The following is a 22,313-nucleotide window of genomic DNA, read 5'->3' as shown; positions in this document are numbered from 1 at the left end:
TATGACAAAACATTTCAAAATAGCAACAACAAAGGAACAGACTTATATGAATACTTCAATGTCCAAACCATATACATTCTGATTCAATCAGAATTTGAAATCTTATGTGTAGGTCTAAGTAGCAAGACATGAAATCTAGGGATACTTGCCTGAACTTTTAATCTGAAAATGATCAAATTTACCAGGAAGGCCGCATGAAAAGAGAACCTTGAGAGAATTTAGAGTTGTTTATAACCAATTTTAGCATCCAGTAAGAGGTCCAGTAAAGAGCAGGTCCAAAACTAGGCATACTTTTTTAAAAAAAAAAAAAAGTCAAACACACCGATAATTTTCCAAACAGACACATACAAAGTTTGTCATTCTCACTCTACCACCCACCTGTTTTTCCATTAAAAACAGCAAGCTTTGAATTTTCCAGACCAAAAATGAATGAAATGGCATTAAGAAGTTTGCTGAAGTCTAATTTATTATCTCCCTTAGGGTTTTCCAACAACACCATACCATCTGGGGAGGAGAGAGGGAAAAAAACTAAGAAATCAATCTTGTTATACTATGACATAAAAAATGTTAACACTTATCAGAAAATAATTAACAATGTAAGTCAGAATGGAAGATTTGTATTCACTTACCGTAAAGCTTCCTTTCTTGGTGGTCCAAGAGTGGGGCAGTCCTTACTTTTGGGATATAGCTCCTCCTCTTCGAAGGCAGGGTCAGTCAACTGATTTTGATCCCAGAGAGGAGGGGCTTGTCCCTGGAATCACCAGTCTGTTCCCAAGCCCTGACTCCCCATCACGATACCAGAAGGGAAAATAATAACTCCCCTCAATTTTTTTTAATAGAAAGACCCCCTTCCCTTGAATCCACTGGGAGGAAGACTATCGCCCTAACTCTTCATCCAATCCTAGAAGCCGCCCCACAAGAAACTCGGGTGGGCAGGACTGCCCCACTCCTGGACCACCGAGAAAGGAAGCTTCACGGTAAGTGAATACAAATCTTCCATTCTCCGGTGGTCCTAGGAGTGGGGCAGTCCTTACTTTTGGGACATACAAGAGCAGTGTGCCCCAGGGTGGGTAGTCCGGGTTCCAGGCCTAGAGGGTGTGTAGTTGTCTGGGGAAGACAACTTATCTATCCTATAGATAGATAAGAGAATATACTGATTTCTAACGATGTTTCTAACGATTAAAGGATTTGTAGACTGCCTGTGTCGCTGTTTCCCTTAGTGAGTGTGCCCTGACATCTATGGGCATCTCCAGAACTCTGGCTTGACATGCCAGAATTATGTACTCTCTGCTTTACCTACTTAGCCAAGAAAAGGACACTCCGGGTCCCAAGAAGGACCTCCTGCAAACATACTAGAATCCCAGACTTCTGAAACACTGTTTAGTCCTGCCCAAGTGGAATCTCACATCTCTACATATATCAAGGTAGTGAGATTTATTTATTTATTTATTTTCTTCCCGTGCTTTGGATTAGATTAGAAGGAGGGAAGTACTATCTTTCCTGTCCTATGAAAACATGAAGTTCACCTTTGGAAGAAAGTTATTTTTGTTTCCAATTTGCTCTACCATCTTGGAGGAAAGGGCATGGCTCTCTATTTACTGCTAGTGCCTGTGTTGTATTGATCCCTGCATCAATGGGCCCTCTTTCAGTGGAGGTGCCAGGGATCCATGCTTGAAAGAGTCTTCAGGTTTTGAGACCATGTCTTTCTGGACCTGAAGGTTGCTATTAGCATCACTTCTGCACTTTACTGTGTGATCTTCTGAACAGCTCTGTGCAATAGCTGTACTGTGGAAGACATACAGGACGTGTGAAGAAAGCTTGCTGCTCATATCATCTATCCCTATGGTTTGAGGGTTTCTTCTCCTTGTGCCTTGTTGAAAACTGTGATAGACCAGTTAGGGAATCTCTCTGGATAGCATCCATTCTGCTTGGTTCATCACTCTCTGGCTTAGCCAGTCCACCTCAGAGTTGTCCTCTGTATAAACATACAGTGACCTGTGGGAAGATTCTGAGATTCCACCATACTGTGTCTGATGGCTCTGAGTTCCAAAAGGTTTACCCTGTTGATCATTTGTCCTTCAGTCCGATGCCCTATGCCATTCTTCCTTGGGTGTGGGATCCCCATCCCCAAAAACATGTCCATGGTCATCACTGTTCTCTCTGGTTCCTTGAGTGGGACACCATCGTGGGACTGAATGAGGTACAACCACTGGTTGTTTTCCCGTTTGAGGATCTCTGGCAATTCAACTATCTCGGACTTCTTGTGATCTAACGCCCCATGGTATGGCAACAGGCATTTCTGAAGTGCACAGATCAAGATGTCGTTTGGATATGAGCCACTCTCCGTGGCCTCGCCATGATATCAGTGATACTAGGATTCTGATGAACACCATAGGTGGTGTTTTCAGCTCAAAGGAAAGGGCCCACTGTTGGAAGTGCCTCTGAGAGATCGATGGAAGCCAGACAATCTCCCTTCTAAATGGCAGTCATGACAAATTTTAGGCTTTCCATTCCGACTTTCTTGTTCCTAGGCATCTATTTTATTTGACCAAATCCCTCTGGATCTAGGGGAAAAGGGACCAGGTGGCACAGAATTGAATTTCACTGATCACAGTATCCAACACCCACCTGTTTCTTATTATTAGCTGCCAAGGGTTTGCCAAACATTGTAAGCATCCCCCAAACACCATCACGCCTGCTGCTTTGGTGTAGACACATTGAGTTCCCTTCTTTGGCCCTTTAGTATTCTGATCAGATTTGTTGAGGAAGAAGGTACTAACCCTCCTCTCGACGTTTGGTCTGCTTTCCTTTATTTAGAGTTTCTCCAGACAGGCTGATATCTTTGAAAGGAACCGCAGTTACTTTGGCTTTGGGGCAAATGGTCCATGTTCCAATTTCTAAGGTAAGTGTTGTGCCTGGTTGCCTGAAAATGATAGTCCTTGTTGACCACAACATAGCATATTGTCGTGGCTATTTTCTTAGTTTTGCTCTTTGGCAGGAGTTTACTGCTCACTGCAGCCAGGTCTGAGACCCGAGAGAATGTGACTCTAGGAAGGAGTGGAGCTGTCACCAATCCTCTGAAGGATGTAGCAGAAACTTCCAATTTTCTGCACACAGCCAGTTTAAACCACTTGATGCTGGAATCCTAGGTAGTCCGTCCTTGTCAGCGAGCAGCACAGGATTAGATGGCAGGCTGGTTACCAGATCATCCACCAATGGCAGCTTGATCCTCGCAGTAACCCCTGGAACTAATGTATAAGACTTGGGGGGGAAAGGAAATAAGAGTAGTTAGTTTTGCCAAAGTTTCCCTCTTAGACTTCTACAAGTATGAGAGACTACTGGAAGGGAATCCCTGATGGGGTTATTCCTGATTCTAGGGAGGATTCTCTCCAACCCCTTAGTCCTTAAGGGAGAAGACTCCAGGATCCTCATCACCTTAGGGAGCTTTCTAGGATACGGCTCTTGAGGAAGACCTGCTAGGGAATTTCCCCTTCTTTTAACAGCTCCCCTTTCTTCTTGGCTGAGGGAGAAAACTGATAGCTCCTCAGGTTGAAGGCTTAACCGAGATATGTGCTCTTAATAGCCCTTCCCTCCTCTTTAATCTGGGGAGGGGGCACCCTTTTACCTATCTGGAGTCAGACCCCCATACTGGAATGCCTCTCTTGCCCATCTGAGAGTCTAGCTGCTAGACTATTTATTGGTGTGCCTTCAGAACCTCTTTGATTTCCTTATTTCCATCTTGGGCCATGACAGTTTGTTTGTTAAATAGTAACTATGGCTGTGACTATGTAAATAGGGGGCATGTAATTTCTGTTCCCTTAGTGGTGGAAAATGTCATCCAGTCATAGTTGCCTCTGCAACACTGGTCTTTTTTGGAGGTCTCCCATCCAATTGCTAACCAAGGCCAACCCTGCTGAGGTACTGAGATCTGATGAAATCTGGCTTGCCTGGACTGTGGTATCACAGTCAGGGGCTGTGATAAGGTCAGAATCATCATTATTCCCCCAGAACCGCTAGGTAATTGAGACTTTTACCCAAGGCCAGCCACCAAGTTCTAGTAATTATGGGACTTGAACCAGCAGGGTAATGATTCATGGCCCAGCACTTAACCACAACATTACAGCAACGCATTTCAGGTTTCCTTGCCTAGTGGATGCAAACCCCAGATCTTCTCCCTTTCACTAGTCTCTTGAGACGCCCAGGAGTAGGCTGAGGCCTGGGAGTTGGGCAAGTTTAGACCGCAGGCTTGTACTCTCTGAGGCCTGAAAGGAGGCTAGGCCTGCCTTTGATAACCTACCACCAGCAGAAAATTTTCCAGGCATCCTTGCCTGACGGGTCCAGGCCCTTGGGCTTTTTCTCTTTCACTGGCCAGTTGAGAGGCCTAGAAGAGGCTGAATCCTGGGAGTTTGGAAAGTCTAGGGTGCTTGCCTGCACTTTTGGAGGCCTGGGAGATGGCTAGGCCTGCCTTTCCTGACATTCTGCCATCCGGCCCCTTGGACTTTTCTCTTTCACTGGCCTGTTGAAAGGCCCAGGAGGGGCTGAGGCCTGGGAGTTTGGAAAGTCTAGGCTGCAGGCTTACACTCTTTGAGGCCTGGGAGGTAGCTAGGCCTACCTTTGCTGACATTCTGCCATCCAGGCCCTTGGACATTTCTCTTTCACTGGCCTGTTGAAAGGCCTAGAAGAGGCTGAGGCTGGGGAGTTTGGAAAGTCTAGGCTGCAGGCTTATGCTCTTTGAGGCCTGTGAGGTGGCTAGGCCTGCCTTTGCTGACATTCTGCCAACAGAAACTTTCCCACCAGAAGGAGAAATGAAAGTGAAAGTGCACCTCACAAGTCCCAGCTGAAAGGAAATAAAGGAGGGCTCCCTTTTATTTAGGACAAGATGGCTCTGAGGCTTCTGCTACTCTTTCTCCTCCCTCCCTTCCTTTCGCTGCCCACGTTACCCGCAGGATCAGTCTTACCACGGTTCAGTCGGGGCTGCCGGGGTTGGAGCAGGTCCTCTGCTGCTGCTGGAGGCTGCTCCTTCCAAGCCTGAGGGAGTTCCTGATAATATCGGTCTCTACAACAGGCTACCGCGGACTCAAACACCGCACGCTCTGGCCATCTGAGGGGAGGGGTTCCTCCCAACCCAAAGGCGGGGAACCTCGGTGGAGTTTTGCGGTTGTGGCCATGGAACCTAGGAGCAACCTAGGACCGTCAGCTCTAATGCTTGCCGTCGCTCTGAGCGAAATGGGGGTGGGGTAGGCGGTAGGGCCTTTCCTTTCCCCTGCAAGCTCTGCACTGCCTGTAGCCTTGGCCTTCCTGAGTACTGGGATTACAGGCGAAAGCCGCCACACCTGGCTCATCTCTGGCAGTTTCTTCTTCTTGGGATTGCTGCACTCTGCAGAGCGTTGCTGAAGACATCCGGCTCGGATGGCAGGGCCAGAAAGACTGGTGATTCCAGGGACAAGCCCCTCTCCTCCGGGATCAAAATCAGCTGACTGACCCTGCCTTTGGAGAGGAGGAGCTATATCCCAAAAGTAAGGACTGCCTCACTCCTAGGACCACTGAAGAATGACCAATTCTCTCTTCTCCCAGCGACCTGTATCTTCATCTAACATTACATCAACAGAAAGGCTGTCTAAATGTCATTCTACTAAAGATACTAGAGCGGTTTATTATCCAAATGGTAATATTCCTGTCTACAATTCTGGAGACTGAAGTCCTTTGAAACAAAAATAGGTCTTGAAAAATAACCAGAAATGGCTAGAATCCTTAGGTATGTGATATGGGCTCAAGGATGGTTAAGATAACAGGGTTGCACTTACCTGTAACTGTTGTTCAAGTAGGTCTTCGTGCAGACATGCAGTGGAAACTGCGCTTTTGCAGGCCAGCTGCTCGGAACAGGAATTTCTTTAGCATATAGGCTATTAAGGGGAGCAACCTCCGCTTCGAGCTGGTTTCTCCCACTGAAACAGTCACATGATTGGAGAGGTCGCCGCCTTTTCCCCCCAGTTCTCCTGTGCCATCATAACTTCCTTCAATTAAGTTAAAGAGCTCACAGCAGGGCAGGAATGTGTGCCTGCATGAAGACCTAGATGAACAACAGTTATAGGTAAGTGAAACCCTGTTTTCATCTACAGTCTTCAGTGCAGTCCCACACTGGGAGAATAACAAGCTACTCACCAGGTGGTGGGGTGTTGCTTTCAGGCAAAGAGAGACTGCAATACTGCTTGGCCCACAGCTGACTCCTTTCAGGAGTTGACATTCACCGCATAATGCTTCACAAAGGTCTCCTCCGACAACCATGTAGTTGCCTGGCAGATGTCCACTAGAGGCACTCCTCGTAGGAACACTGCTGAGGTTACTTGTGCTCTTGTCAAGTGAGCTCAAAGAACGAATGGGCAAGGATAGGAACATTGGCCAATTTATAACAAAGTCTAATTGCTGAAACCACCCATCTAGATATAGCTTGGGCAGATGCAGCCTCGCCCTTATTAGGGCCTGAGCGGAAAAGCAAATGTTGAATCCTTACAGAAAGACTGAGTTCTATACTTGTAAAATGAAATGGCCCTTTTGACATCTAGTGCGTGTAGTGTATGTTCTTGGGCAGTTGCAGGGTCTGGGAAGAACACTGGGAGAGATATGCTTTGTGACACGTGGAACCTGGAGAGACTATCTTAGGCAAGAATTGCGGACTGGTGCACATAACATTTTTCAGGGTAGATCTGTAGAAAAGGAGGGTCTACGTTAAGCGCCTTAAGTTCGCTGACTCTTTTGGCTGATGTAATTTCCAGTAACAAGAATATTTTTGAAGACAAAAGGGACAAAGAACAAGGCGCCATCGGTTCAAATGGCTTTCACATTAATTTGGCTAAAACCAGAGACCATTGAGGTACCAACAGGGCTCTTGGTTGGTACAGGTTCTATAAACCTTTTAAAAATAACTTTGACAAATAATGTGAGAAGATAGTCTTCCCATCGATATCCTTGTGGAATGCTGAGATGGCAGCTGAGTGAATCTTCAACTGATGAAGATGACAGCCCCAAAGCTTGTAGGGAAACCAAATAATCAAAAACACTAGGTAATGGGCATGTATCTGGAGTTATGTTTCTAGTATCTGCCCAGAAGACAAATCTATTTCATTTATATGCATAGGACTTTCTGGTAGAGAGCCCATGGGCACTGAGCAAAATATTTGCCACTTCACCGAAAACTGCATGCCTATTGGTCTAGGAACCACACTGCCAGGTGTAGTCTGCCCTGGTCGTGGTATAGTGTGCGTCCATACATGAGTAAGTCCAGCACCGGTGGTAAATGGACATAACACCCTTTCACTAGACATGACCTAAAGGGGGCTATCAGGATGCACCTGGTCTGTTCCACTTGTATCTATTTTGTTTTGTTTTTTAAAGCCAAACGCCAGAGGGTCTAAGAAAAATGTCTGCTTTTCGTGGCGGCAAAAACAAACTGGGGAAAGAGGAGGGCAGCCTCTCCAATCACGTGACCCTTTCAGCAGGAGAAACCAGCTTGGAGTGATCTGAGGGGGAGGTTGCCCCCCCTTAATAGCCTGTAAATTAAAGAAATTCCTGTTCTGAACAGCTGCCCTGCACAAGCGCAGTTCCTAATGTGAGATTGCAATGAACACCATAGATGAACATGTTTTCCTGAACAGCAGCCTCACCTTCAGCTATACAGCACAGCATTTTAGAAACTGGCTGCAATGTGGAACTGTGATAAACATTTCTAAGGGTGGGGGGACTCACTAGATCACCAAACCCATTGACTGAACCAAAGCAGCTATCTGGATCATAGCCATAGTGTTTAAAAATTACAAGTATGGACATTACATTAAGAGCCTGAGAGTCAGACTAATTATTTTTCAAATTCAGATTTTCTTGTACCCATTTATGGATGCTGGACATTAGCACATCCTACAGAAATCCATGGTACACTGAGCAATAAATGTTTCATTTGATTCAATATATTCATTGTGCACTACAGTTTTAAAATTATCAAAGCAAGCAAACAACCACCAGCCTCTTCCAAACCATTTTACTTTTTTAATAACATGTATCTCCTCCTCTTCCTGCAAAATTAACCATCTTTTTTGTAACTTTCCAGTAAAGTAAGAATTAAATGTGGATGGCAGGGCTCAATCATCCTTAGTACAGCCTTCACTGGAATCTGGCACTGAAAACTGTCTGTCTTCCAACAGGACCAGAAGTAGTAAAAATATATATTTTCTGTACCTTATTGTTGCAATTTATAGTTGCATTAGAGGAAATTAGCAAATTTTACAAGTAGGATGAAAAGTTATAGCTATCACCTTAAAGTGATCCCTGATGCATCACATACCAAACTCGTCCTAAAGAGGAGCAATGGAGCTACACTCTGAGGAAAAATTAACTTGAAAAATAGACTTCTTACCTTGTTCTTTACCATTAATACAGATGTTCAGATTGATATAAGCACATGCTGGCTCAATACGATGATGTAAAGCGCCTTTTACAAGTGTTATTTCCAGTTCAGATCCCTTCAGCTAAACAAACAGTTGTGTTTTGTTACATTATTATTCTAAGAAATGACACACAAAGTATTTCACAACTATCACAATTTGGGACACTGTCAGAAATTCTTGCATATTAGCACTATTCTTATTAGCACTCATGCATATTCTTGCATATAATTCTAGCATATTAACACTATTTTATAGTAGACAACTGCGGAGAACATTTTCCAGAGACAATTCCAGACACATTCAAAATGTAATTCTTGCATCTTGTGAAGTAGTAAATAAACGTCCAAGTTTGAAACTCAAAGGAAGAAATATAGCCTCCACATTAGAAATTTGAGGATAAAGATGGGTTTGCAGCTAGCATGATGATGCATTGCATTTCTTTGTCTGCAGTTTTGACTATAAGGGCAAAACTGTTACTGGCCCTCGATGAAATTTGGACACACAAATTTCGAATGTCAAATCTGGCATTGTTCTACTAATCTCATAAAACTGTATTTAAATCTGAATTAACAATGAAGCAATAGGGGCAATACCTGCCCTTCACAAATTTGCTTTATTTTAATTATATTCTGAAATTGCTAAATGAACATTTTGATTAGCTCATGAAATAATTCTAGGTTGAAGTACTAAGATGACGGCTTGGCTTTTGACATATCGAAGTCATCAATAGATATTTAGATATTTCTTTTATCTTACAGAGATTTTAAGAAGGAACAATTTGACTGCCTTCTTTCAGATAATCACAAAGCATGTATTATTTTGTATATAAACTCTGCTATTAACAGTGAACGCATAAAATGTATCATACTTTTTGTTTTAATGAATTGCGCCACTTAGATTAAAAATATACTCAGGCTTATTCAGCACTGAAGAGATTAAATTGTGTTTGGTCCCTGGACCAAAGTTACAGGCTCCAGGCTGGATCATTTGACTCTTCTGCTAAATCTTCCTTCAATAAGAAAATACTTCTCCAATGGGGAAAAGCCCTCCTCCAACAGAGTAAGTCTTTTTTTGGCGAAAGACTTGGCAGAGGAGAATCAGAGAATCCAACCCCCAGTTCACACTTAGCTGTGTAATCATGAGACCTAACATGAGACCTTTGCACCCTACATACAGCGATTGTGAGCCAAGTGATCAAGATAATTCTCTCCCCTACAATATACACATACAAAAGGGAATCATAGAATCATAGAGTTGGAAGGGTCCATACAGACCATCTAGTCCAACCCCCTGCCCAGTGCAGGATCAGCCTAAACCATCTCTGACAAATATTCATCCAGACTCTCTTCTTGAAAACTGCCAGTGAGGGGGAGCTCACCACCTCCCAAGCAGCTGATTCCACTTTTGAACTACTCTGACCGTGAAAAAGTTTTTCCTAATATCCAGCTGGTACCTTTCTGCATGTAATTTAAGCCCATTGCTTCAGGTCCTACCCTCTGCTGCCAAGGAACAGCTCCTTGCCCTCTTCCAAATGACAGCCTTTCAAATTATTTAAAGAGAGCAATCATGTCCCCCCTCAATCTCCTCTTCTCCAAACTAAACATTCCCAAGGCCCTCAGCCTTTCCTCGTAGGGCTCAATCTCCAGACCCCTGATCATCCTCGTCGCTCTCCTCTGCACCCTGTCGATTTTGTCCACATCCTTTTTGAAGTGAGGCCTCCAGAACTGCACACAATACTCCAGGTGCGGCCTGACCAAGGCAGTATAGAGAGGGGCTATGACCTCCTGCGATTTCGATGCTATGGCCCCTTTGATAGAATCCAAGATTGAATTAACCTTTTTTGCCACATCACACTGACTGCTCATATTTAGTTTACAGTCCACTCTTACACCAAGATCCCTTTCACATATACTACTGCCCAGAAGTGTATCCCCCATCCAGTATTTGTGCTTCCCATTTTTGTGGCCCAGATGTAATACAGTGCACTTGTCTTTGTTGAATTGCATCCTATTCACAACTGCCCACTTCTCCAGAGTATTCAGGTCTTGTTGAATTTTAATTCTTTCTTCTTGGGTGTTTGCTACTCCTCCCAATTTGGTATCATCAGCAAATTTAATGAGCAGCCCTTCCACTCCATCCAGATCATTGATAAAAATATGGAAAAGTACTGGGCCCAAAACCAAGCCCTGCAGCACCCCACTGGACACCTCCTTCCAATCTGATGAAACGCCATTGACCACCACTCTTTGGGTGCGGTCCTCTAACCAGTTCCCTATCCACCAAACTGTCCTATAGTCCAGTCCACAGTCTTCCAGTTTGCCCATCAAAATGTCATGGGGGAACTTATCAAAAGCTTTACTGAAATCCAGATAAATCACGTCAACAAAGTTCCCCCGATCCAGTAAGCTAGTCACTAAATCAAAGAAGGAAACCAGGTTGGTCTGGCAAGATCTGTTAGGGACAAAACCATGCTGACTTCCCCGGATCACTGAGTGGTCCTTCAGATGCTTACAGACTGATCCCTTTAAAATCTGTTCTAATATCTTCCCAGCAACAGACGTCAGACTGACTAGCCTGTAGTTTCCCGGGTCATCCTTCTTCCCTTTCTTAAAGATTGGGATAACATTTACTCTTCTCCAATCTTGTGGCACATCCCCAGTCCTCCAGGAGGCCTTGAAGATGATGGACAGGGGTTCTGCAAGTTCTCTAGAAAGTTCTTTCAGCACTCTTGGGTGCACCCCATCCGGCTCAGGGGATTTGAATTCATCCAGTACAGCCAGATGCCTCTCCACAACCTCGCTGTCAATGTCAATTAGCCACTCAGGTGTCCTGCCACATTTTCTACTATCTCTAGATGTGCCTGAGTTATTCAGGGAGAAAACAGAGGCAAAAAAAGTCATTAAGCCTGTCTGCTTTTTCTCTGTCCTGCATCAGAGTTCCTCCATCTACTCCCAACAGCGGTCCAATTGCCTCTTTTACCTTGCGTTTGCTTCTCATATATCTGTAGAAGTTTTTCTTATTGTAGCGAGCCCTCCTGGCCAGACCCAGCTCATACTGAGCTTTGGCCTCTCTGATGGCTGATCTGCAGTACCTAGTAACCCTCATATACTCCTCTTTAGAGGTCTGTCCTTCTCTCCATTTCCTGAACATTTCCTTTTTCTCCCTTAGCTTATTCTGGAGCTCTCTGTGCATCCACATCGGTTTCTTGGAGCCCTTACCATGTTTCTGTCTTGCTGGGATAGTGAGGGCTTGAGCTTGCAAAAGCTCGTGTTTGAGAAGGGCCCACCCTTCACTCGCTCCTTTCCCTTCCAGCACACTCCCCCACGGAATGACTCTCATCAAGCCTCTGTGTTCATCGAAGTTGGCCCTATGAAAATCCAACCTACGAGTCTGGCTACGAACAGAAGTAGGGAAATCATGCCCAAAAGCTACTGCAAAAACAGGTGTTCACATGGACTGTCCAATTCAGAAGTGATACATGCAAAGCAAATGGGAAACAAGTCCCCAGAATACTCTTCTACCATGAAAATGCCCTGGCTGATCTAGACCGGAATAAACCAGGCCATAAGGATAGAGAGCACTTCTGTTTTGAATGAAGCAGAAAACAATCCTCCCTGAGACAATACTCAATGTAGGATGATACAGATAAATTAGAATTGGGAAAAGATATTTTCAGGGAGTGAGGTTGGCCTGGTATCTGGGAGGGATAAGGTTGGGGGAGGACTAGTTTGGTCTCACAGTTTCCCTTTTAAAAACTACTTTTGCTTCCCCCCCCCCCCAAAAAAAACTACTTTTGCTGTTGTGGTGGGGATGCTTTTGGCTTTAGTGTTATAAAGTTGCTGTACATATTTGACGATTTGCTGTTGGGGGTGGACATGATTCTCTGGTGCAATGTTGGTCCTGTTACTTCACTTGGAGGATTCAATTCCCTTGCTTAAATTTTGTTCTGTTGGGCTTTCTCTGAGTTGAGTTTGCCCTTGGGAATGTGCCTCTGGCCAGTGGCAGCCTTGCACCAATGTATTTTTACCAGAGGGTACCAGCTTCGAAAATTTCCCTTCAAAGGGAAGAATGGAGAGTGGCTGGGCAGCTTGCTCAAGGGGCATGTGTTTGAGGGGGGGCATGTCAGTTTGGTTCTGTTGGGCTTTCCTAAGGATGAACTTGCATTGGGAGTGTGCTTCTAGCAACTGGTATATTGCCCTGTATATTCATGTCCCAAGAACCAGCTCTGAAAATTTCCCATCATTGGTAAAAATGGAGAATGGCTGTTTAGGGGGTTTTGGGTAGTGGAGGGGGTCTTCTGTTTGGATCTGCTGGGATTTTTGTGTGTGTAGCTTGCATTTGGAAAAGTGCCTTTCACTATGGCAGCCTTACTTCATTGTGTTTCTGCAGTGGAAGTCAACATTAAGCCCCCCCCCCCCGGCAATAGGAACAAATGGAATGGCTGGGGGCACCTTGTTCAGGAGCCCAATGAATTGGACCCTGGAGTCCAATAATCCTGAACTTGAGGGGTCTTTAGAGGATAGTGAGGAGTATGCTCCCTGCAAATTTGATGGAATTTGCTTGAAAAATGCCACCCCCAGCCCCCTGGATAGGCTCCAGATAGTTTTCCCCACAGGGAATAATGAAGAGTGGCTGGGGACACCTTCTTTGGCAGCCTGTAAAATTGGCCCCCCAGGACTCAATCTTCATAAAACATGGGAGGTCTTTAGAGGACAGTCAGGAATAGGTTCCCTGAAAATCTGGTGAAATTTGCTTGAAAAATTACAAACACATCCAGTCCCTGGATTGATTTTCCCATAGGAAACAATGGACAAATTTTACTGAATTTCTCTGATATTACCGAACCAGATCAGAGAATCAATTCAGTTCAGGAAATTCTGGATTTTTATTTTTTGTTTCAGTATTCCTAATCCAGATTTACCAAAATTTTGGGGGTGTACATCCCTAGTGAAAATATAGAAAATGGTATAAACCATGACCAAAAGAGGGCTTAGACAACTAGGTGGTACATAAAGCTACACACACACTGGCTTTGAAAGAATAGGGGGAGGATTCCACTGACTTCTTGAACCTCAGAACATGTTATATAATATGAACATCTGAAATGGATATAGTGAGTCCAGTCCAATAAACATTTAATGGGAGCAATACATTATTCAGTTGATGGCCCAGGTGAATATTCTCCAAAGGATTCATATTTGTTCTTACCTGGGTTTTTTCTTGAATAAGCACTTCTTTTGAGGTAGGCACTGGGTATGCCTTCAGGGTTGCCTTTATTGTGGCAAAAATGAAATCTGTATGCTCCTTAATCACAGTATCAAGATAATCTCCTTCTGGATGTGCTCGATAATATACCATAATCTCATCAGTAGGAACTAGATTGCGCTGTAATAAAAATCAGCAACTGCAGTGAACATCACAGATTACCTATAGTTAACTTTTGTATCCAGAAAGTAAAAACTATTTTGATTATTATCAGAACAAAGTTAGCATGTTATAATCATTAAGCAAAAATATTTTTAAAAAATCCTGGCAACTGAAGGGAATAATTGCATCTTTTATCACAAGTTCACTTTCTTAGCTAACAATGCAATCTAGAAAATGTTTAAAAATAACTGTTTCATGTATTCAGTTGATCTTTTTACAGAAAAATCTTCATTGCTGACTGTTGGCAATCAAAAATTATTCCAAGATTAAGTATACTAACAGAATTAATGTAATTTTCTTCTGTGGTTGTTTCTGACTGAGTCTGAAATTTATTTATAGATATTTCTCTCTTAACACAAAGAGAAGTCACCTTCACACACATTTACCTGGGCCATGCTAAATTTTTATTCTCTCTCCTATTCTCCTTTTATAGCCATCCGTTCAGTCTCCGTATCGTACATACACACACCACACAAAGACTTTGCCTTCAATACTTTCCTATTATGTTTAAAGCATTGATTTCTCCTGTCTCTTCACAGACACACTATTATTAGGATCTGCTTAATGATTTCATTTCTTGCAGTATTGCAGCTGATTTGGCAAGAGCTATATATGAGCTTATGGGGGAGGGGGGAGAAGGGACCAACAGCACAGACTAGTATGAAAAGAAAAATCAGCTTATCTCCTGTTTAGACCATCTATAAAATCATACTCTCATTGTAATGCCTTTCATACATCCCTTTCATGGTCATGGGACTAGCTAAATTCAGGGTCTAGAAGCAAATGACAAAAAACATATCAGAGATTATACCAAACTACAGAGTAGGAGGAATGTGATTAATGGACCCTTAGGTATCACTGCAAATAATGGTGCTTAAGAAAATGTGTGGCTTGAACATAACCTAAAGTCACTGTGCTGGGGAAAGAACATGAAAACCACAAAGTAAGTGAAGAGCTCAACAACAGGAAGAGGAAGGAACGGGCATAGGGATTTGTCAGGCGATGCTGGTTGTAAGCAATGGAAAAAAATATCATGAGAATAAAGAGGTGGGACCTAGAAAAAGCAATGTGATTTGATAATAGTACAGCAAAAGGAAAGGATGAACTGCTATTTAAACACCTATACCATTCACAAATGACAGCACAACACCATGTTTTATTTATTACATTTAAAGTGGGAGGTTGCTCCTCCTTTCCATTACATATGGCCTTCAAGGAACCCTCAAAAACTCCTAACATAATACAAGTTAACAAAACAGTAAATTAATGAACAATATAGCCACAATGATCAAAATGAGTGTGTATGAATTTCCATAAAGGCTTAAGCAGAAAGATACCACAGCCATAAAATATAACAAACAACTGCTGATCATCAATTGATAGTCCAAAGACGACAACACTAACACGAAGGCATGAGCAAACAGAACTGACTCTGACTGACACCTAAATATAAAAAGGTATTTAGCCATTTAATACTTGAATATTTTCTGTAGCACAGTTTTAAAAGACAAGCACAAACTGGCTTCAAGAACTTCAAAAGACTCAGCAACAGCTAACTGTGCACTCTGGCTTTCATGTCAATGTATTTAAATACATACATGCAGCTCAAACACCAGGTGCTGTAAATAACTGAGTTAGAAAGACCTAACCTGCCCACAGGACTACAATTCAAAATACCATCAATACAAATAAAGGCCTGGCTCCAAAGTTCTGCCAGACTGTTTCTAACTAGTATGGTGCTAGAAGACCATACTATAAATTACTTTTGAACTTTGAGGAACTTCTCAAAGCAGATTTTGGAAATGAGTCTACTGCTCAAAACAAACAAAAAATCCCAAAGTAGTCCTTTTGATTATGGCTAGTTTCATGTGTATATTTTTTGATTAAAGGACAATGGTAGTACTATTGAGGCAATCTGTAGAGGAATCCTACTCCCCTCCCCCCACCACCACCCAAATGTTGAAACTGCTGGAGTGCTGCTGGAGTCCTTAGATTTCCTGACCTTCTTCCGAAGTTTCTGGATGCGATTTATTACTTCACGTGCAACACCTTCATCGACCATGGACTGATCAGGAGTAACATCCAAAAGAACCAAAGCCTTGGCAGAGGGGAGAAAAAAACAAGCAGATGCTATAAACAATCTGATGAATGTAATCAAAACACTCACAATGGACTAATGAGGACTACACTAAAGAAAATAGTTTGAAAAGCCACAGCTAACTTTTTGATAAAATTTACCCTTTTTTCTTATGTAGTGTTGAAATATACAGCAATAAGCACACATTGGTTACAAGTTAATAATGTTTATTTAAATTTCATCCACTTCCCAACTCTTGCAATGTCATAGAGCAAATTGGTAATGCACATCTTCATCTCCTGCCCTTTTCACCCTAGGGTGGCCAATGATAGTGCAGATGGCAAAGAGCTAAAGGTCTTCAGCGCTTACAGGAGGACAAGAAAATTCCTGCCTATCTGATGCCTATCTGAGGAAGGCGCTGCTTAGATTTGTCTATTTCAAAGATTTATATCCCATTTTTAAACTGACCTTAAAAGGGGCTTTGAGTAATCAATGAATAATAAAGATACAATTAAAGCATCAAAAAATAAAACATTTACTAGAACTCATCCCAAGCATGAGCTATACAAATGTGTTTTTCCCAATAAAATACAACAATCAAAAGCAAAGAGATCTGTTAAATCCCTGCTGGAATAAAACCACTTTAACCCTTGCAGAGCCTTACCAGAGAAGGAGCATTACACATCTCTGCTAGCCTATTCCATAAGCAGGAGAATACCACCAAGGGAACCATTTATCTCACCGAGTCCAAACCAACCTTCCAAAAAGAGGGAACCTCTAATAAACTTTATTGAGCTGAGCAGAATCGATGAGCCCACTTATATCAGGAGATACGGTTCTTCAAACATGACAGTCATAAAGGGATTTCTTTGGAGGTAGAAGGTCTACTCCCACACTTTATAACCTCTTTACTGGGGGGAGGATGAAGGAGGAATGCAAGCTGCATGGTCGGTCTAACACTACAGATCCGATCACTTACTCAGTGCTGTGACTTGCACTGAAAACAAAGGCTCAGCCAGGACCTCAGGGCCATGGTTTGGGGCATGGCCAGCAGCAAAGCAGGCACTCTCTGGGAAACAGCTGGATAAGGCAGAATGAGAAGGAGTATAGGTGTCAGGCGGAGGAGCCCCACCTTTCTGATTTGTCATGGGGGCTGCTTCCCCCAGAAAATCCCAGGGGGACTTTCTGGGTATGCTGGGGTCAGTTTGTAGTTACAGAGACAGGGATCAGTGTGGCCACATAAGCAAAGTCAAGAAGGGAAGAGAGTTTCTGAATCAAAAGCATCTAACAGAAGATACTCCCAACAACTACACCGACATGATGCTCAAAGAGTACACCCAACCCCTGATTGAGTAGACTCAACTTGACCCCATCCAGGTTGTGGATCCACCCCCTTTCCCCAAGAATATCTGCTTTCTCAACTATCACTTCAATCTTATATGGATTCAGTTTCAACTTATTCATCTTCATCCACCTGACCACAACATACAAACACTTCATTCAAGACAGCATATTGATGCCTTCCAGAGTTCTAAAACTCTGGATGAGCTCTTCCAAATGTCTCATGTAATGGCAATAGTACTGATCCTTGAAGGGACACAGCATCAAAGTTCCCATAAAGCTTAATTAACTTACAGTATCTGAAAGAAAATCCTTTGCCATCAATCTGACACGAGACCAAAACCAAGAGGTCAACACTAGACACTTCAAAACCACACTATAAATGGGTAGATGATAGAATGATTGACTATGTCAAAGGCAGCAAGCAGATCCAACAGGATCTATGTGGGAAAAGAACATTGGTAGCCAGAAATCATCCACCAATGCAATTAAAGCTGTCTCTCTGTCTTGTTACAAGGCCAGAAATCAGACTGAGAAAGGTCAAGGGAGGATACAATGCCCTCTTCCTCAGCTGGACCACTGCTGATAATGACACAGCTCCTTCTACCATCTCTAACAAGATTCCATGTTAGAGATTCTGCTGAGCTAAGACAAACTCTTTGAGTCTGAGCAACTCTCTATATCTTGGTCACTGCCTCTTTCCATCACAGGCAAATATTCTAAAATGGCTTCTACACTGCGAAGTAAACAGCAGCGATCCATGACAACAGTTTAAAAGTTTTGACTTTCCCCATTCCTTATCCATAGTCATTGTATTTGATACCTGGGTATCAGAATGTGCTTCAAAGTGGGCAGATCCTCCTACAGCCTGGTCAAAGGTGTACATCAGACGGAGATCTTCCTCATGCAGTTCATGTCCTTCCACAACAATGGTGCCTGATTTATGTAAATTAGAAAATTACCTACAGATATTGTATTAGTATACAGAACACATCTCAAATGCTAGATTTTTTTTCTATTAGAACTGTAACAAGATTTCATGAGGTTTTTACATATTGTTATCTTCCATAAATATCAGCAATGCCTTCAAAGTAAAACCCTTTTATATACGCAAATAACTGGCAATTCTCCTCTGTTGATACTTGCCCTTGCTGAATTTCATTTCATTTTCAACAGAACTCTGTTATGTTTTTAAGTTTTAGTGCATCTACAATTCTATTCAATTGTATAATGAAGATGTTGTAAAGCACGACACCTACAACATACTATAGTAATCTCCACTCACTGCCTCCTTTAAAAGAAATGCAGGTGAATGATCTATGCTGCTGGTGGAACTAGAAAACCCACATATCACATATCAACACAGATAAATGTATAAGGAATAGATAGTAGACACATTAGAGAATCCAAATAGAACATTTAAGCAGAGAAGCAACCAGAGTATTACAATTAAGATCAGGAGGTTTAAGAAAAGTACAGCCACAGAACCATATGCAAGATTGTACAAAAGTTTCTACAATAGGCTTTGAATAAAGGAAGTATTTGGTTAGATCACATGTTAGGATTGTTTCACTTCACACAGTTCTTTGCATCACAATCCTCAGTTCCCATTCTAACAGTCTAATGCAATGTTTGGGTGGTGATGCTAAGGCTAATAACAGGAGAGGGGGTGAAAAGGAAAACCAAAAGTCATTACAAACCAGGCTCGAACACTTACTCAGCTTGGGCCTCCATTCAAAAGCGGTTCTCCTTGTCCCATCAGTCTCTTCTCTTTCCCACCAAGTTTACCAGGCAGAGGCAGACAAGACTTGTTTATGCCCCAGAAACAGATACAACAATGTGTATCTTTCAGAGAATCAATCAGGGCACCACATTTCCCACCACTCCTGATGGCCTTAGATGCTGCTTTCCATAATTCCAATGGACTCCAAGGTTTAAAAAGACGCCAAAGCTGCTGCCAGTGCCAAGTAAGAGAAGGAGCCCTTGGACCCCACCACGTTCCCAATGACACTGGAAATGTGGCAGGACATGAGGCTAGAATGAGGACAACTCAAAAATTAAATTAGAGCTCATTCTGAATTTAGGTGGGGAGAAGAGAGAGCTTGCCAATGCTATAGTGTTTTATAACTCACATCCCTAACTTGTCCAGACTTTGCCTGACTATTTAGACCAAAAATCTTCCCAAGATCTGAAAATGTATGCTATTGAAAGAACAACCAAATCAAAGACCCTCTTCACAGTTATTCTCCAATATGTTTAGAGAACCGATAAACATTTTACAGTATTGTAACTAGAGAAACAGTTTTTAAATCCTCTGTCATTTGTTGTTAGAATATAAACTATAGCCAAGCAGCCAAAACGAATTGCCTTGCATAATCCAGTGTGAAGTTACTGTGTGTCAGTTTCCAAGGTCATCACTACCACATTTCTCTGACAGAATACACATCATATAGGGTCACTGACCTGTCTTCTGGAATTCTTCCAGCTGCTCGCTTGTCAGCTCCTTGATGGCAGCCATAACAGATTTAAAAGCACCTTTCAGGCGCTTTCCAAGCACCATGTGATCAGGTTCTGCTCTGAGACGAATTCCATACTTATCCTTATCAGTTGATAATGTTACTTGACGGACATTAAGCTCCTGAACATTTACCAAGAGAGATTTTACAAAAATAAACAACCCGCAACAAATGACCTGTTTTACATTTAAAAACTGAACTGCAAAATACTTGATAGAATATACCATAGCCCCAAAGCCCCACCTACTACACTAGTTTGCGTATATATTTATTTTATTTAAATATTTATGATAGACATCAAGGGCTCATTTATGTGGTCCTTACACAAATTTAGCAGCCATGATTGGTAAGTATCCAGGGCACAAAAGTTGACCTTCACAAATGCCAGGATCCTTTCAATATTCATCACTGTAACTGGGTCAAAATGGTCCGTAAGTGGCCCAGATGGTGTATTAAGCATTTCTTCCACCTCACCTATATTACTGCTGTCATCCAGCACATTTCCCTTGCACTCAAAATCATACAATCCCTTATAACTGGATAGAATCCTTTTCTATTTCCTTCAGCTCTTGACACATCATCCACAACCTGCTATTAAATCAAATATCTTCTGTACCACTTCAGCAATGGCCAAGCAGTCACCTTTAGGCTACACCCACCATATAAAGAGCAACCACCCAAATTAACAGTAGAGATTCCTTTATAACTAACCTCTGGCCTCTCTTAGAGGTCCACCCTCTATCTGCCTGCTGATTAACAGTGTAACCCACACTCTGTGTTTGGGTAACCCACACTTTGTGCAACAATTGATTAGTCTACAAGATTATAATTACTACAAACTAGTTCACACACCAACCAACAAATCCTATTTTGATGTATCATATGCATTCAGACATCATAACTAAGCAGGGTTTTATCAAACAATGGTTGATTATGACATCTCACTACTGCAATTTTCTCCCCCAAGGAGGGCCAAAAGTGGCTTACAGTATCATTCTCTAGGGATGCATGATCAGGGTCCATGAACTAGGTAAAGAAGCTGGATTTATGCCAATCTGGCTAAATTAAGCATTCTCATATCAAATTAGAGAATCCTGGATCTGACACAGGAACCTGGTTCAAGAAGCCCTGATAAATAGGGATTAATATGGATTATTCCAAAAAATGCAACCTCAGCCTCTGGCTTGCGGGTTCTCAGGTTTCTCCCACATTTTTTTCCAAGAGGGGAGGGGGAGGAAGGAGAGGGAGGGAGGCAGAGGCAGTGTTTCTCCAGTGGCCCTGGGTTCTGCCTGGCTTCTGTGACACTGGTTCAATTGAACTAAATTGTAACAATGTCCCTTGCTTCAATTTGGTTTGGATGAAATTCATTGGTTTGACATGGTTCTCCGATTTACTGTTGGGGGGAATTCCATTCTGTTGCTTCAGTTTGGTTCTGTTAGGCTTTCTCTGGGTTGAGCTTGCTGTTGGGAATGTGCCTCTGGCCAGTGGAAGCCTTGCCCAGTGTGTTTCTGCCTGGGAGCCAGCTTGGTAACTTTCTTACCATAGAAAACAACAGAGAGTGGATGGGCACCTTCTTCAGGGGGAACTTGGGTTTTGGGGGGACTTTAGTTTGATTCTGTTGGGCTTTCTGTGGGATGAACTTGCATTTGTGAGTGCACCTTTTCCAGTGGCAGTCTTGCCCTGTTGTGTTTCTGCCTGAGAGCCAGATTGGAAACTTTCCCACCACAGGAAACAAAGGAAAATGGCTGGGGGCGGCACCTTGTTCAGGGACCCACAGAATTGGAGCCCGAGTTCCAACCTTCTTGAAACTTGACAAGTTTTCAGTGGACAGTCAGGAGTAGGGTCTCTGCAAATGTGGTGGAATGTGCTTGAAAAATGCACTCCCAGCCCCCCAAAGATAGTTTTCCTCATAGGGAATAACGGCTGGATAAATCAAGGATTCTCTAATCTTGCCACACTGGATTAGAGAATCATTCCTGGATTTCAGAGATCCTGGATTGGGGGGTAGGTGGGAATCCTTGAACCCAGGAACCAGATTACTCAGGGGGTTTTTTGGTGCACACACCTATCATTCTCCCTTCCTCCATTTATCCACCCACCCTGTGAAGTAGGTGAGGCTGAGAAAGTCACCCCAAATCACCCAGCAAGTTTCTAATGCACAGTGGGGATTCAAACCTGGATACCTCCGATCCTAATCCTACACTCTGTTACACCATGCTAGCTCTCAGTGCAGCTTATTAGTTCTATCTAATGATATGTTACATTCTCAGATGTGCATATAGAGCATAACAGAAGCTGGCCCAATACCTTTCTATTCTGCACCTAAAAATGTTCTGTAGCATACTTCTACAGCGGCTCATTGTTTTGGCAACCTGAGAAACCTTCTGTCTGTCCAAACAAATACGTACACAATATTATAAAGAGATCTAAGTTTTTTATGAGGCTCAAACCTATAAGAATCCAATTACACAAAACCACATATGAGGTCATTGTCAGGCCATACAGTGTAATTTC

General features: G+C 42.7%; 1 protein-coding gene across 2 annotated transcripts in view; it reads right to left on the bottom strand.

The window, feature by feature from the left end:
• The window catches only part of IARS1 (isoleucyl-tRNA synthetase 1), a 167,262-nt gene that overhangs the window by 13,924 nt on the left and 131,025 nt on the right, over positions 1-22,313 (bottom strand). For both annotated transcript variants that reach the window (XM_054975723.1, XM_054975724.1), the window contains 6 exons: positions 19,747-19,921; positions 18,107-18,219; positions 15,868-15,963; positions 13,647-13,823; positions 8,408-8,519; positions 379-504 (listed from right to left, as the gene is read on the bottom strand). In XM_054975723.1, coding sequence (XP_054831698.1) covers positions 379-504; positions 8,408-8,519; positions 13,647-13,823; positions 15,868-15,963; positions 18,107-18,219; positions 19,747-19,921 — 799 coding nt within the window. The remainder of the gene's footprint in view (positions 1-378; positions 505-8,407; positions 8,520-13,646; positions 13,824-15,867; positions 15,964-18,106; positions 18,220-19,746; positions 19,922-22,313) is intronic.

Source organism: Eublepharis macularius, chromosome 4 (assembly GCF_028583425.1).
Source record: "Eublepharis macularius isolate TG4126 chromosome 4, MPM_Emac_v1.0, whole genome shotgun sequence".
NCBI classification, from domain to species: Eukaryota; Metazoa; Chordata; class Lepidosauria; order Squamata; family Eublepharidae; genus Eublepharis; species Eublepharis macularius.
Note: the sequence above shows the minus strand (reverse complement) of the source record. Positions and strands in the feature narration are given on the sequence as shown.